Raw genomic sequence first — 17,144 nt, 5'->3', positions numbered from 1 at the left:
TTCTATTAGTACTTGAGAGAGACTAGTAGATAGGGAAGGGAATCTCGACTATCAATCAGGAAAATATTTCTCAAATTATAAAGAGGGATAAAAGGGTGGGAATGCTGAGTTATGGTAAAATCTGACCCCTAGGTCTTTAGCAATTAATAATATAAATTTAACTTTCAATTTGCAATATAGTTTAGAATAGTTATCTTCCTTATTATTTGTTCAAAATAAAATTAGTATAATTAATTTGGTACTTAATCTATAGTCTTCGAGGGATCGATCTTTTATCATTATATTACTTGTTACGACAGCGTACACATGCGTTGTACTTTTTCACAACAAGTTTTTGTGATAAGTTGATTTCATGCATATTATTTTATACGATTAATTTACTATATTTCCATGTGTTTACAATTGTTTTATATCAATTTACCTTAATATGATATGAAAATGAATATGTTGCACCCTTTCCTTTTATTTCTATAATTTTTGTGATTTTATATATTTTCTAACAAATTCTAATTAAGATTTATTATTTTTATGTGTAGGAAATTATCAATCAAATCTAGGTATTATTGCAAGAGTCGTACCTCAAGTCAAAAACATAGAGAGAATGAGTCATTGCATGCTTCTATGTTTTATTTTCTATTTAAGATTTGATCAAATAAGAGAAAAGAGGAGGAAGAATCCAATTCAAATAAGGAAGACAGAAAATTCCGTTTTGGAGTGTCTCTGTCCAGTTTTTATCAAGATCTTCATCGGATGGTCATATGGTGTCCGATCGAGCCGATTTTTGGAGGAGAGCTTTACAACGTCTTGGTCTTCAAATCCAACGGTGGGATTATGCATTGGAGATCTCTAAGTTAATCCGATTTATACATCAAAACATTCGTTGGTTAAGTCATATAAGAACTCTGAGTTTGATTCAAACTCTGAGTTTAATTAATCTATAAAATGAGAGCAAACTCCAGCAGAAAGGAGGAGGATGTTTTTGGGAGTTTTGGAACACCAGGGAGAACTTTCTTGGAGCTTTGGAGGAGCGGATAGATCGAACCAGGAGACGTTGGTTGGCTTTGGAGATCTGAAGCTTGGGAATAAGTTTTTCTTGATCTTCTTTCAATGTTCTTGAACTCCTCTGTAATGTTTTTAGTTTCTAGTATGAACTAATTTAATTTTTCTAGGGATCAGATGTAGCATATCTTTGAATTCTCACTCTTGACTTCATCAATATAATTTTGAATATTGTTTTCTTTGATTGAGTTTTTACTTCTATTCTTCATGCTTTTGATTAATTGGCCACTAATCAACTGATTTGTTAATCATAATGAACTGAGAGGGGATTTATGTGTTTAGTTCATTGGAGTAAAAGCCATGAATTACATGTAGGATAGAGATATACTTACATGGTTTGTGTAGTTGTTATATGGGAATCCATAGAATTTAATGATTTCTCAGTTGTTGTAACCCACATAGAAATATAGTAGTTAGCAATTGACAGAATTTCTATTAGTACTCGAGAGAGACTAGTAGATAGGGAAGGGAATCTCGACTATCAATCAGGAAAATATTTCTCAAATTATAAAGAGGGATAAAAGGGTGGGAATGCTTAGTTATGGTGAAATCTGACCCCTAGGTCTTTAGCAATTAATAGTCTCAATTTAACTTTCAATTTGCAATATAGTCTAGAATAATTATCTTCCTTATTATTTGTTCAAATAAAATTAGTATAATTAATTTGGCACTTAATCTATAGTGTTCAAGGGATCAATCTTTTATCATTATATTACTTGTTACGACAGCGTACACTTGCGTTGTACTTTTTCACAACAAGTTTTTGGCGCCGTTGCCGGGGACTATTAGATTAATATCAATATCAATTACAACAAGTTTTAATTTGAATTCTTTTATTTTTTTCTATTTGTTTATTTTATTTGTAGTTTGTGAATTTGAGTTTTTTCAGGTCTTACTGATTTTGCATGAGAAGGAGAGGAAAGGATAATTTATTTCCTTTTGATCCTGAAATTGAAGCAACTTGTCAAAGGAACTCAAAAGCAAAGAAAGATAGAACAAATTCATCTTCCACTTCTGGAACAATGGATCTTGATAATAATCAACCACCTCTTGAAGTTGAAGCACCAAGGCGCAAGACTTTAGGAGAGTATGTTGCACCAATTGTGAGAGATAATAGGACAACTATAAGGCGTCCACCTGTAGTAGCTAACAATTTTGAAATCAAGCCTGTAATCATTACAATGGTGCAAAATAATCAATATTCTAGATTGCCTAGTGAAGACCCAAATCTTCACATTGATGGGTTCTTGGACATTTGCGACACATTCAAGAGCAATGGCGTTCCTGATGATGCCATAAGATTGAGATTGTTCCCTTTCTCATTAAGGGACAATGCTAAGAGTTGGTTGCATTCTCTACAACCAGGATCCATCACTACTTGGGATCAAATGGCTCAAAATTTTTTAGTAAAATTCTTTCCACCATCTAAGACTGTTAGTTTATTAATAGATATTTCCTATTTTTTTGCAGTATGATTCAGAAACACTATTTGAGGCATGGGAAAGACTCAAGGACTTGCTAAGGAAATGTCCACACCACAGAATAGAGCAATGAAGGCAAGTTTAGATTTTTTATGATGGTCTATCTAATTCCATAAGAACATTAGTAGATACTGCAGCAGAAGGATCAATCATGAATAAGGATCCAATAGAAATTTTTGATCTTTTGGATGTTATGGCCTCAAATGCATATCAAATGCCAAGGGATAGAGTTGCCCCAAGAAGAGTTTTGCAGAGGAATGAAACTGATCCCATGAAAGCCATTACCGTCCAACTTGAAGCATTAACAAAGCAAGTAGGGTTGTTAGCAACTCAAGGCACCAAACTTCCAGCTGTGATATGCAACTATTGTGAGGGAACACATTATAGCAATGAATGTCAAATGGCTAATCCTTTTGAGCAAAATCAGTTAGAGCAAGCAAAATATGTGGGGAACTTTAACCGATAGAACAATCCATATTCCAACACATACAATCCAGGGTGGAGAAACCATTCAAATTTTGGATGGAAAAGCAATCAAGATACTGAAAGACAACCTGAAAATCAACAGTCTTAATCATTTCAGAAGAAAGCTCCATGGGAAGATGCTTTTGAAAAAATGGCTACAGTTTCTTCACAATTTATGCAAAAGCAAGAGATGACTAATCAGAATATTTTTGCATCCATTAAAAATTTGGAAGTACAAATGGGGCAACTCGCCCATGGGATGAATCAAAGGCAAAAAGGATCACTGCCTAGTAATACTGAGACAAATCCTAGAGAGTATGAAAATGCTATTGAGCTTCGAAGTGGAAAAGTATTAGAAGAACCTTTCAAGAAAGCTGTAGTAACTGAACCCTCTTCTGAGGCGGTTCATGATGAGCAAAAAGATGCAGAATAATACGTTAAGGAGGAGGAGAAGCCAAAATCCAAATTGTTTCCAGACAATCCACCACCTTATAATCCACCCATTCCATATCTTCGACTGTTCGGAAGCGAAATTAGATAAGCAATTTTCTAAATTTCTTGATATATTTAAAAAATTGCATATTAATATTCCTTTTGCAGATGCTTTGGAACAAATGCCGAGTTATGTCAAGTTTATGAAAGACATTCTTGCTAACAAGAGGAAACTTGAAGATTATGAGACTGTGGCATTGACAGAGGAATGCAGTCCTATTCTGCAGCTGAAGCTTCCACCTAAGCTAAAAGATCCAGGGAGTTTTACAATACCATGCACTATAGGAATTTTCATTTTAATAAGGCTTTATGTGATATTGGTGCTAGTATTAATTTAATGCCTCTATCTATTTTCAGGAAACTAGGCCTTGGAGAAGCTAAACCTACCACAGTGTCACTTCAAATGGCGGATAGGTCGATTAAATATCCGAGGGGAATCATTGAAGACATCTTGGTTAAAGTGGATAAGTTTATATTTCCAGCAAATTTCTTAGTATTGGATATAGAAGAAGACCAGGACATACCCATTATTCTTGGTAGGCCATTCTTGGCGACTGGGAGGACCCTGATTGATCTTCAAACAGGTGAACTTACTATGAGAGTACAAGATGAAAAGATCACATTCAATGTATTCAAGGCCATCAAGTTTCCAAATGAATTAGATAACTGCTTCAGAATTGATTCTATTGAGAGGTGTACAAACGAGGTATTTCAAATAAGCTATCTAGTTGAGGCTTGTTTGGTAGGTGTGACAAATGTAGAAAATAAAGGAATTTTTGAATGGGAGATGCAGTTAGAAGCTTTATCACTTATATTTGTTGACAGATTTCCTACTGAGGACCATGGTTAGTAACTTAGTCACTCATTTGGTAGTGGCTTCGACTCCCAGAAGTCACTCTTATCTTTGACCTAAAGTTGGGGGTAGTTCGGCTACGAACTATGATGCAAGCGCTGTTTGGAAGGCAACCCAAAGTTTTTCTTTACTACTTCTTCTTCGATTTTTGAATTAATAATTTTTTTAGATTCGATGTTTTTTGTTTCTTTTTACATAATTTTTTTTAGGAGAATGAAAAGAAGAGGGCGGATTTGGACTACATCACTCTTAAAGCTATGAATCAAGGGAGTCTCCTTCCCCTTACTTCACATCTTGTTACATTTCTTTCCCTTTGCATGTATTTAATATTTTCATTTTTTCGCTACATTGAGGACAATGCTCATTTTAAAGTTGGGGGTGGATGTTAAGATTCCTGTCTATGGTTTGAGACTCACTATGCTAAAATTTCTTTTCAAAAGCAGAATTTTTCAAATCATTTCAAAACTTTTTATCAGTGGTTGAAGCTTACTTGTCTAGTTAGTAGAGTAAAATAGAAGGAAGTTATGACATGTAAATCTCTAATCTTATTTAGTATTTCATGTTTTAGTTGTGTTCTTCTATAATTCTTTGGATATGATGACTTCGCTAAATATCAGATGAGCATGTGAATCACTTTAACCTTGATTATATGCGACCCACCCTTTGAGCACTAAACCTTGCTATTGAGGTATTGCATTTAGGGATTTTCAAATGAGACTGCAGTTTTCTTGTTCAATCAACATATTAGAATCCACCAAGATTTCATCTTGAGGCGAAATTCATGAGTGCCACTTGTTTAGGGATATGATAGAGGCCATTATTCTTTCATTTAAAATTTTGAAAAAATATATATTCTCTTCTAATCTGTTCCACTTCTATTATACCATGTTTCACTTCGTGGAGATGTATATGATTTATATGTTAGTATCTCATTGGTGACTCTTCCAAGTCGTGTGATCCCTTGAATAGACCGAAGGTGATATGGATTGTTAAAAGCATGGTAAGGGTTAAAAGCATTGTGAGTAGATCTTCTTTGTAGTTGCGGGTCTCCGTAGTTAATGCCACTGAGTGAGCCTTTTGGATTCTCAATGGGTTAACATTGCACAATTGGGGCTTAGGGACAAAGACCACCGCAACTCTTAGATAGATAGTTATTTGAGAGCCATGTTACGGGTGTAGGATATGTCTTGGACTGCTTCTTGGGAGATGTGTTATCACTTTGAAAAAAAAAAAAAAAAAAAAAAAAAAAAAGAAAAGAAAAGAAGAAGAAGTATAAAATTGCTAATTTTTTGCAAAAGGAAGAAAAGAAAATAAAATTGGTGCTTCAATGTTATCATCTCCATATATGTATTTCAACTCTAGTCTATATTTCTTCCACTTTCACAAGTCCTCTTGACCTTGGATAAGTGATTGCTCTTCATTAGTGGAGAGAGGGATGATACGTTGGACATATAAGAATTGACCTTGAAACTAGGGAGTTGTCGGTTGAATTTGGGATCTCAAACATGCATGCACTTGATTGGTTAAGGTATACATACACACACGGGTCAAAGTTTTGATTTTGTGATTTATCTACTCATCTCTTATTTAGCTTATTTTTACATTCCTTTGAATTATAGTTGAACTTGACTAAGATTGAATATTTAATCAAAATGAGAGTTTGTCTGATCCTGATATTTGCTCGAGGACTAGCAAATGTTAAAGTTGGCGGAAATTTGATAAGTTGATTTCATGCATATTATTTTATACGATTAATTTACTATATTTCCATGTGTTTACAATTGTTTTATATCAATATACCTTAATATGATATGAAAATGAATATGTTGCACCCTTTCCTTTTATTTCTATAATTTTGGTGATTTTATATATTTTCTAACAAATTCTAATTAAGATTTATTATTTTTATGTGTAGAAAATTATCAATCAAATATGGGTATTATTGCAAGAGTCCTACCTCAAGTCAAAAACATAGAGAGAATGAGTATCAAATTAATTATACTAATTTTATTTGAACAAATAATAAGGAAGATAATTATTCTAGACTATATTGCAATTTGAAAGTTAAATTGAGATTATTAATTGCTAAAGGCCTAGGGGTCATATTTCGCCATAACTAAGCATTCCCACCCTTTTCTCCCTCTTTATAATTTGAGAAATATTTTCCTGATTGATAGTTGAGATTCCCTTCCCTATCTACTAGTGTCTCTCGAGTACTAATAGAAATTCCCTTAATTGCTAACCCACTATATTTCTATGTGGATTACAATAACTGATAAATCATTAAATTCTATGGATTCCCAAGTAACAACTACACAAACCATGTAAGTATATCTCTATCTTACATGTAATTCATGGCTTTTACTCCAATGAACTAAACACATAAATCCCCTCTCAATTCATTATGATTAACAAATCAGTTGATTAGTGGCCAATTAATCAAAAGGATGAAGAATAGAAGTAAAAACTCAATCAAAGGAAACAATATTCAAAATTATATTGATGAATTCAAGAGTGGGAATTCAAAAATAGGCTACATCTGATTCCTAGTAAAATTAAATTAGTTCATACTAGAAACTAAAAACATTACAGAGGAGTTCAAGAACATTGAAAGAAGATCAAGAAAAACTTATTCCCAAGCTTCAGATTTCCAAAGCCAACCAACGTCTCCTGGTTCGATCTCTCCGCTCCTCCAAAGCTCCAAGAAGGTTCTCCCTGGTGTTTCAAAACTCCCAAAAACGTCTTCCTCCTCTTCTTTGGCTTTGCTATCCTTATATAGATTAATTAAACTCAGAGTTTGAATCAAACTTAGAGTTCTTATATGACTTAACCAAGGAATGTTTTGATGTATAAATCGGATTAACTTAGAGATCTCCAATTCATAATCCCACCGTTGGATTTGAAGATCAAGACGTCGTGAAGATCTCCTCCAAAAATCGGCTCGATCGGACACCATATAACCATCCGATTAAGATATTAATCAAAACTAGACAGAGACACTCAAAAACGGGATTCTTCTATCTTTCTTATTTGAATTGGATTCTTCTTCTTCTTTTCCCTTCTTTGATCAAATCCTAAATAGGAAATAAAACATAAAAGCATGCAAGGACTCATTCTCTCTATGTTTTTGACTTGAGGTAGGACTCTTGCAATAATACCCAGATTTGATTGATAATTTCCTACACGTAAAAGTAATAAATCTTGATTGGAATTTGTTAGGAAATATATAAAATCACCAAAATTATAGAAATTAAATGAAAGAGTGTAACATATTCATTTTCATATTATATTAGGGTAAATTGATATAAACAATTGTAAATACATGGAAATATAGTAAATTAATCTTATAAAATAATATACATGAAATCAACTTATCAAATTACCCCCACCTTTAACATTTGCTAGTACTTGAGCAAATATCAGGATCAGACAAACTCTCATTTTGATTAAATATTCAATCTTAGTCAAGTTCAACCAAAATTCGAAGGTGTTGCGTCTAGAACTTCTTCGAGAGCCGGATATTGAGATGACCACCTTAAGAGCTCTCCAACCAAGTTGGAATAACTGGGATGCCTGCACACACAAAGAAAGCAAGAACGGTCCGGCCTAGTTTTGGCCGGGGAACCGCCTCCGACGCTCAAATCAGCCTAGGTAACAATAATGGTTCTTGAGAGAGTTCTCAAGAACGTAATGAGTAAGTACTCAGATGAAAGTTCTCGTTACCTTTCTCCATGTTGGAGGTAGGTTTATATAGAAGTTACCTGGAGGCGGCGATTCCTTAGATTCCGGATCGATAGTTGAGGAGTGAGTGGAGTAGTGGAATAACGGCTCCTTCTTTGTCGCACCTGATAACGCCGTTATGCTGACTCACCTCCTCAATTCTCGGAATAGATATGCTGAGTGTTTATGCGTAACTAACTCTTCTTGACTTACTCAAGAGAGTCTTCTGAGAAATGCTAGAGTTGGATATAGACATATATTTTTCCCAAGTGTGGCACTTCTCCAACGAATAAATGAACCTGCCCAAGAGGGAGGTGTCTCTCTCGAATGAGGCCCTCGGGACCTTCTTCAGGGATGAGGTGAGCCATCCCACATGGGAGGTGTCTCTCCCGAATAAGGCCCTCGGGTCCTTCTTCAAGGAAGAAATCAGATAACCAAGAGAGGTGCATTTGTCCCGAGTGAGGCACTCGGGACCCTTTATGAGGGAAGAGATGCACCACCCCGAGGGAGGTGCATCTCTCCCGAGGGGGGGGGGATCGGGACCTTATTTCCCCACAACAGAGCCCCCCATTCCGTGCGATTGACTTCTCGAACGTAGGGAATGTTACTCCCAGGCTTCTTAGAAAATTTTCTTTCTTCTTGGAGAAACTTTAGGACGTCGTCTTGAATGAGAGCCATTATTTCTCCAAGGCCTTCGTAATTCCCAACCGTCGTACCAATTCATACTTATTGCTGCTTCTGATATGCGAATGGTCGTGTTATCTCAGCCGTTGATCTATTCGATCAAGGACCGTTTGATTGAGATCTTGAGTCCCTTAATCTCGACCGTTGTGTCTGTTCATTGTTGGTCGTTGGATCGCGACCTTTCATGTGCCAGATCTCAACCGTTGCTTTGCTTGATTCACAGCCATTGGATGTGTCTCTTCATCTTCCTCCTCCTCACTATAAATAGAGGTTCAATCCTCATTTTCAATTTTTTGCTTGCAAACTCCCTCTGAAGTCCCCTGACTGCATTGCTTGCTTTCTCCAACTCGCTATTCCAATCTTCAAACCAGTAAGTTTTCTCTAACTTTTCTTCATTTCTTTCCTTTGTCATTTCCGTATTATGGATAATTTAAGAAAAGGCAAGGAAATAGCCCGAGCCCCCTCCCGACTGGAGGTCCCGACTGCCACGATCTCCAGTCCCGAGACGTCTTCCCGAACCCAATCCATGCATTATTCCAGTGAAGATGCTTTCTCAGGCTCTTCTGACTCTCGTATTGTGAGAGCAACTGCTGACTTAGCTAGAGACGACCCTCTTGACCAAGAACCTCTTTGCTCCGATTTAGGAACGGACTTAGTCAATCTCGGTCTTTCTATGGATTCTTCGGATGAGCGGGAAGTTGATAGTATTAATCAATCTCCTGGTAAATTCCGAGTGAGTCAGAGACATTATTCGCCTCGCCCACCCCTTTCTCGTCCCCAGGATTGCCACAATCGCTGGCCTCCTTTTATTTTCTCTGAATTGCTTTCCGAAGAGGCAATTCTCGAAGAAAGGAACAAACCCAAGACGCCCTCTCACATTGACTATGATCTCAAGTCTTCGGGTCCCGAATTCTATCCCGGAGATCTCAACCCCAAACATCTCCAGCGTCTAAGGGATTTCTATGAAATTCCAAAGAACTATCTCTTCCAGCTCCTGTCTTCTTCTAATCGGGTTGGAGAGCCCCCGAACGGGGCCTTCTCCCTTTATTACGATGCTTTGTTAGGAGGTCTTCGCCTTCCGATTCAGAAAATTTTCGAAGACCTTCTCGTTCATTACGGAATTTCTCCCTCCAACCTTATTCCAAATAGTTGGAGAAGTGTTTCCTGCTTTGTTGGTTTTTGTCACAATGTTGGAGTCGAACCAACATTCCCCCTTCTTCTGCGTTTCTTCGAAGTTAAGAGTCAATCAAAAGGGGGTTGGCTCTCTCTTCTTCGTCGGGCAACCGACGCTGTGGATTGGTCAGGCAACATCATTTTGCCGAAGTCTATGCCTACCTCCACCAAAGGGTGGAGACATCACTTTTTCTTCCCGCCCCCCGGTTCCGCCGCCATTCCCAACTTCTTTTGTGAAGAAATCTAAATCTGATCTTAAAGGACTCAATAATCTCATTGAGTTATCCGCCGCCGAAGAAGCGGCTTTAGAAAAGATCATCCAAGTTGGCGGAGATTCAGCCGCAGTTCACGGATATTTACCTGAGTATCCGTTTGCTCTTCAGTTGTGGGGCTTTTCTCCGGGTGAGCCCCTTCTTCATTGACATTATTCAATTTTGTATATTTTTCTTATCTTCGCACTTTCTGACTTTCTTCGTTTGTTGTCGCAGTGTCTAGCAAATTGGACATCGACGCTCTTCGGGCACTTACAACCGGGAATGTCAAAGAGGCTTTTGCCTGAAAGCAAGCGAAGAAAGGTGGTGCTATGGACACGGGTCCCGTCGTCCAGGCTCTCGGCGCTCCTGGTTCGTCCAAGCCTTCGGGCAAGAAGACTGCAAGGAAGAGTATCTCTTTGGGAGGAGGGCCTCCTGAGATAAGTATTCCCCAGGCATCTCCTTCAAGCCGCTCGGGAAGGCCTTTGAAGAGGGCTCGGGAGAGTGAGAAGGCCGTTGAGGAGGGCTCCCAAAAGTCCCCTGTCTTCGTTCCCGGCTGGGATCTGACCTCCTCCGACACAGTGCTGGGGGACTCCAACGCTGCCAGATCTTGGCTTCTTGAGGGGATGATCCCTTCGGACCGAAAGCATCTGAAGGATCTTTCGGATGACAAATTCTATGCCAACGCCTACAGGTAATTCTCCGTCCTTAGTCCCTCATAGTTCTCCAAGTGATTTCTTTAACATGGTATTCCGTATTTTCTCCAGGTTCTTCTCTGGAGGGGCGCATTACATGGGCGAGTGCATGATTCGTTCCGAGCACCTGAGAGATCAGCTTCGAGAGCTGAAGGAAGATCAGGAACGCACCGCTGCAGACCTTTCTGAGTCTATTAAGACTGTTAGGTCTCTGAAGAAATGTGACGAAGAAAGGAGCTTGAAGCTGAAGGAGATATCCCGAAGCAAGGCGGCTCTCAAGGGGGAACTCTCCGAGGCCAAGGAAAATTTGGAAGAGGCCTTTCAAGAAATGGAGAAGTTAAGGCGCGAGAAAGCTGAGATGGAGACTATTGCCATGCAGCTTCGCGAAGAAGTCCGCGCTGGTAAACTCCCCGTCAGTGCCGATGAGGTGCCCGATGTCACATTCTCCCAGCCGGTACCCTATCTGGCATACCCAAGAGTGTGATCCACAGCCCGAAGATCAGGTATCGAGTAATCAACCTCCCACATAAACAATAACATAATCATGAACAATCATAATAAAAGTGCGGAAGATAAACCATAGATTCAATAAGAAAAGAATGAATCATAAATAAATCAGAATACTAGATATAATCAGAGTGTCAGATAGATAAGTAAAGTGAGGCAAAAAACCCACTCTACAACCAGCGGAAAAGTAGCTCTAAAAGATAATAAACTAGACAAAATCTAATCCCAGTAACAAGTACAATGGGTAACTAAATCGTTCTCCACTTTATAGACAACATCCTTATAAGTGTAAATCTCATAAATGGCACAAGGACGCTTCCACTCAATGGTCGGACTAAGCATCGTACGGAGCATAACCACTCGCGGGATCTTCAGTGTAATTGTGGTAACCGCAATCACCTTCCTGGAGATATGCCTCTTCGCCTTGCGCTTCTTCATAGGAGCCGTCATAGTATTCAGTACCTGCAGGATAGTCTAACAAACATTGTACAATAAAGGAATGAGTTTCAAAGAAACTCGGAAAGGCGATTAAATCCATAATATCATAAATGGCAAGATTTCGTAACAAACATAAATGCAATATGATATGAGACAAGCAATGAATGAATGAATCTAACTCTATGTATGCTGGTCTCTATTGGCAGACATGCTTTAAGTCATAGCACCATACTTCTTTGGGAAGGTCTCAATCACTCATCATCAGTTGGTAATGGGTCCGACATCCCTCGGGACATTCCATGGCTGGGGGTTAAGTCACCACTCTCTCACATCACCATTGGTCTAAGTACCGGCGCATGTCAGGGTAAAACCTAGCCAAATGCAAGTCTTCTACTTAGTTACATCAAGTCAGATCCAGATACGTCCATTCCTCGTCCCTGACGATCCTTTCCGGTATCCTTCACACTAGAGTCCTCATAGTCCCTGACTACGGACTCATCAACCCTATTGATCATCCACATATGGTAAACGGGAAGCTCTCACGTCCTCTCACGGGTTGGTTACCGGTCTTAAGCGCCCGTGAGCCCAAGTCTAGCCATATGCAACCCTACCAATAAATGGCCCCCACAATGTGATTCCTGTCCTCTCACGGGTTGGTTACCGGTCTTGAGCGCCCATGAATCCCCATTGCTACCACGGGTCGTTCGGTATCAATACCCCTCCGATTAGGGTCTGACATAACAGGACATCCTAGCCAAACACTACTAGACAATCCTAGATATGTCATCCAATAGTTTAGGAAGGTGTCCATAGGGCATCTCCGGAAACATCCCATAATATTCCCGTAGTAGTCCAAGGACAGAAGTGTCAAAAGGACACCTCTCCTTTCCAAACCATACTTAAGCATACACAAGCATCAATTCATATCATCACATATATGGTAACTTCATATATGGAAAGAAATCAATAATTACAATCAACTTGTATATAATTGGTAAGTAAATTATACATGAATCAATTCAAGCAATGCTACTGTAATCAAGGTTATGCAACAGTAGTATATCATTGTAAGAATCTAATTAAGGAAACATATCAATGACATTCAAATATAGAAACTAGATTCATGCTATCTATGTAATTAAGGAAATAACCATCCTTACCTTTTATAACTCGCAAAGGAATCCTAAGAAATCAAGTAAGATCTTGGCAAACTTGAGAAGAAGGTCCTAAACAAGTGTATACAACATATTAGGAAAGATCCCTAACAGAAAAGATACCAAAACATCCAACACAGACCAATTCTGGAGTTGCTGTACTCATTGGTCGAGTGGATTGGTCGATCTGGTCCAGATCGACCAATCATCGACCAATGCAGATAAAGAGCCTAAAAAAAACAGAGTTTTAAGATAGGAAATCCGAATTTGGTGGTTCAAAAGGGTACTAATCAAGGGGTAAACTACATCAGTAGTATTCTAACATATAGGGGATCTCAAAACATTAATCCAAACAAGACATCAAGATCCAAATTAGGAAACAAAAAGTTACCATAATTAGATCAACCATGGATCTTGATGAATTCGAAATAGAAATCAAAGACAAGAACAATAGGAGGATGGATCATTGCTTCAGGTAAAGGTATCATGAAAAGCATACTTAGATCTTCAAGGAAAATAGGCTTAAAAGCATAAATCTAAATAAGGAAAAAAAACCTACCATATATGTAACTACCATGATTCATGAAGAACACATAGTATGGTAGAAGAGAACAACTAGAGATTGATAGATCATGGATCATGAAAAGAAAACACAGCAATTAACTACTAACATGATCAATATAGAAGATCCAAGGAGATCAGAATTCAAATCAGAAGTTTAACAAGATTAGATCATGGTTTGATCATGATTCCTTCAAAAGCTTGCAATGATCATGGTTAAGATCATTGTTCTAGCCTCTAATCCTTAGGATGATCATGAGAGACAAGTCCAGAGATGTTTGCAACAAAGAATGCAGCATCTCCTCTACTGTCTCAACTCAAAAAGGAAAGAAAATAAGAGATAGAGGTGAAGAAGAGAGTGTAGACATACCTTTTGATGCAAAAGGAAGAGTTTCAACGAAGATCCGTCAAGGAAATCACCAAGGATGCAAGGGAGATGACTTGCAGATGTCTTTGGTTCGTTCCAAAGAGTTTGGAGGCAGCAACTACGAAGTGGACTCGAGATTGGACTTAAATAGAGCAAGAAAAACCTAATTGCCAAAGACAGCACTCATTGGTCGAGTGGATTGGTCGACTGGTCCAGTCGACCAATCAGTCGACCAATGCTGACAGCAAATCCAAAACAGGGAATTGAAGACCCAGATCAAATCCAATCCTAAAGGGGTTTTGCACACATGTCAAGTGACTTACCTAATAGGTAGAAATGCCTTCAAACCAAGATAGAGACCACTCCAAGTCCATCAACTAATCCGATCTTCATCAAGATTCAGTTTCCATAAATAAAACTTCATCATCAACTTTCATGGATTCAAAGCCAGACACCAAGTCCTCTACTGGGATGGCCCAAAGCTGACTTCTTACTTTACTTCGGGTCATCGGACCTACAAATAACAAGGTTTCCGGGTCAGGGTTAGGGCTGGGTTTTACACCCGAGGTGGTCCAGAAAGAGATCATCACTTCTTACCTCGGCACTTCTCAGTTCAAGAATCTCCAGGTGGCTCTCTCTGCTTCTACCTACCGCCTCGGGCTTAATGATGCTTTCACCGCTGTTCTCCGACGGGTAGATATTCCTAACCCGGAGGAATTAGGCGGAATGCTAGACGGTAGAGTTTATGAGACTCTTGAAAGAACCATACCCGAAGGGGTTAAATGCCAAGAACCCTTCAGCCCTCCCGACCCTTTTGTCAATGTTGATGAAGATCAAGCGGTGGGCTCTGGAGAGAGTCTTGAGAAAGAAGCTCCTGGCGGCGACGGGCTTGGTGAAGACAATCTTCCTGAACTTGGGAATCCTCCTGAGAATTGAAAGACTTCAACCTTTTCTTCCTTCCGTTTCTGAGAAACTTTGGAATTTTTATAAACAATGTTGAATTTTGTGCAACTTTGCGCTTTCTCTGTAATATTGGTCCTTGTGGCCAAATGTTTTGAATAGTAGCTTAACTTGTTGTTTTATTCAAACTGAGGCATTAAGCTTCTCTGTTGACTGGTCTCGTGTGTCTTCTCCCTTAGCGTAATGCCTTAGGGTTGACGATGTTTTGATTTCTCCCAAGCCTTTATTACAAATGGTCCCGAATGAAGGTCTTGGAGAGAAATGTATCTCATGGATAAAATTCCATCTCATGAGAGTCTCACTTGGATTTTCATGAGAGGTGGGGAAAACTCCCGAGTGGCTACCTGAGCGAGGTCCCGAGTGTAACGCCATTGAATAATTCCATCTCATGAGAGTCTCACTTGGACTTTCGTGAGAGGTGGGGAAAACTCCCGAGTGGCTACCAGAGCGAGGTCCCGAGTGTAACGCCATTGAATAATTCCATCTTATGAGAGTCTCACTTGGACTTTCATGAGAGGTGGGGAAAACTCCCAAGTGGCTACCCGAGCGAGGTCCCGAGTGTAACGCCATTGAATAATTCCGTCTCATGAGAGTCTCACTTGGATTTTCATGAGAGGTGGGGAAAACTCCCGAGTGGCTACCCGAGCGAGGTCCCGAGTGTAACGCCATTGAATAATTCCGTCTCATGAGAGTCTCACTTGGACTTTCATGAGAGGTGGGGAAAACTCCCGAGTGGCTACCCGAGCGAGGTCCCGAGTGTAACGCCATTGAATAATTCCATCTCATGAGAGTCTCACTTGGACTTTCATGAGAGGTGGGGAAAACTCCCGAGTGGCTACCCGAGCGAGGTCCCGAGTGTAACGCCATTGAATAATTCCATCTTATGAGAGTCTCACTTGGACTTTCATGAGAGGTGGGGAAAACTCCCGAGTGGCTACCCGAGCGAGGTCCCGAGTGTAACGCCATTGAATAATTCCATCTCATGAGAGTCTCACTTGGATTTTCATGAGAGGTGGGGAAAACTCCCGAGTGGCTACCCGAGCGAGGTCCCGAGTGTAACGCCATTGAATAATTCCATCTCATGAGAGTCTCACTTGGACTTTCATGAGAGGTGGGGAAAACTCCCGAGTGGCTACCCGAGCGAGGTCCCGAGTGTAACGCCACTGAATAATTCCATCTCATGAGAGTCTCACTTGGACTTTCATGAGAGGTGGGGAAAACTCCCGAGTGGCTACCCGAGCGAGGTCCCGAGTGTAACGCCATTGAATAATTCCATCTTATGAGAGTCTCACTTGGACTTTCATGAGAGGTGGGGAAAACTCCCAAGTGGCTACCCGAGCGAGGTCCCGAGTGTAACGCCATTGAATAATTCCATCTCATGAGAGTCTCACTTGGATTTTCATGAGAGGTGGGGAAAACTCCCGAGTGGCTACCCGAGCGAGGTCCCGAGTGTAACGCCATTGAATAATTCCATCTCATGAGAGTCTCACTTGGATTTTCATGAGAGGTGGGGAAAACTCCCGAGTGGCTACCCGAGCGAGGTCCCGAGTGTAACGCCATTGAATAATTCCATCTCATGAGAGTCTCACTTGGACTTTCATGAGAGGTGGGGAAAACTCCCGAGTGGCTACCCGAGCGAGGTCCCGAGTGTAACGCCATTGAATAATTCCATCTCATGAGAGTCTCACTTGGATTTTCATGAGAGGTGGGGAAAACTCCCGAGTGGCTAGCCGAGCGAGGTCCCGAGTGTAACGCCATTGAATAATTCCATCTCATGAGAGTCTCACTTGGATTTTCATGAGAGGTGGGGAAAACTCCCGTGTGGCTACCCGAGCGAGGTCCCGAGTGTAATGCCATTGAATAATTCAAAGAGATAGATGTTGACAATGAAAACGTGGATTTATTGAAAATCAAATGGTCTTTCGACTTTACCTGCAAATGTTACATATTTGGATTAATTCTATTGATAGAATTTCCGAAGGTTCATGGAATTCCAAGTTCGATCAATTGTCTCGCCCGTGGCCAAGCTTTTTAGCTTGTAGGTTCATGGTTTCGTCTCTTGTTCGACGAGATAAGGCCCTTCCCATGTGGGTGAGAGCTTGCCTTGGTTTCTTGGGTCTGAAGCCGCAACTTTGCGGAGCACTAAGTCACCCGTACGATGTCTTCTATTTTTTACCCGAGCATTGAAGTATCCAGCTACTTGGTTTTGATATCTTTGATTCCGGTATTCTGACATGCTCCGTACTTCGTCTATTAGATCAAGATTACTCTTCAAGCCTTCTTC

The 17,144-nt window shown here is 39.8% G+C and overlaps 1 protein-coding gene and 1 non-coding gene across 2 annotated transcripts; one reads left to right on the top strand and one right to left on the bottom strand.

Moving 5' to 3' along the window:
* Nucleotides 1-2,495: 2,495 nt before the first annotated feature.
* On the bottom strand, nt 2,496-2,603 carry LOC149019803 (small nucleolar RNA R71). Its single transcript, XR_016172614.1, has one exon. It is a non-coding gene; the product is annotated as a small nucleolar RNA R71 (small nucleolar RNA).
* Nucleotides 2,604-3,619: 1,016 nt separating this feature from the next.
* LOC149019802 (uncharacterized) lies at nt 3,620-4,347 on the top strand. The gene is made up of 2 exons (XM_089150966.1): nt 3,620-3,758; nt 3,863-4,347. The coding sequence occupies exons 1-2, from the start codon at nt 3,620-3,622 to the stop codon at nt 4,345-4,347; spliced, it is 624 nt and encodes a 207-aa protein (XP_089007092.1).
* Nucleotides 4,348-17,144: the final 12,797 nt, after the last annotated feature.

This window comes from Hakea prostrata, chromosome 3 (genome assembly GCF_041222555.1).
Source record: "Hakea prostrata isolate BN-2017 chromosome 3, UWA_Hpros_2, whole genome shotgun sequence".
Classification (NCBI taxonomy): Eukaryota; Viridiplantae; Streptophyta; class Magnoliopsida; order Proteales; family Proteaceae; genus Hakea; species Hakea prostrata.
The sequence above is the reverse complement of the archived record's forward strand: the minus strand, read 5'-3'. Positions and strand labels throughout refer to the sequence as shown.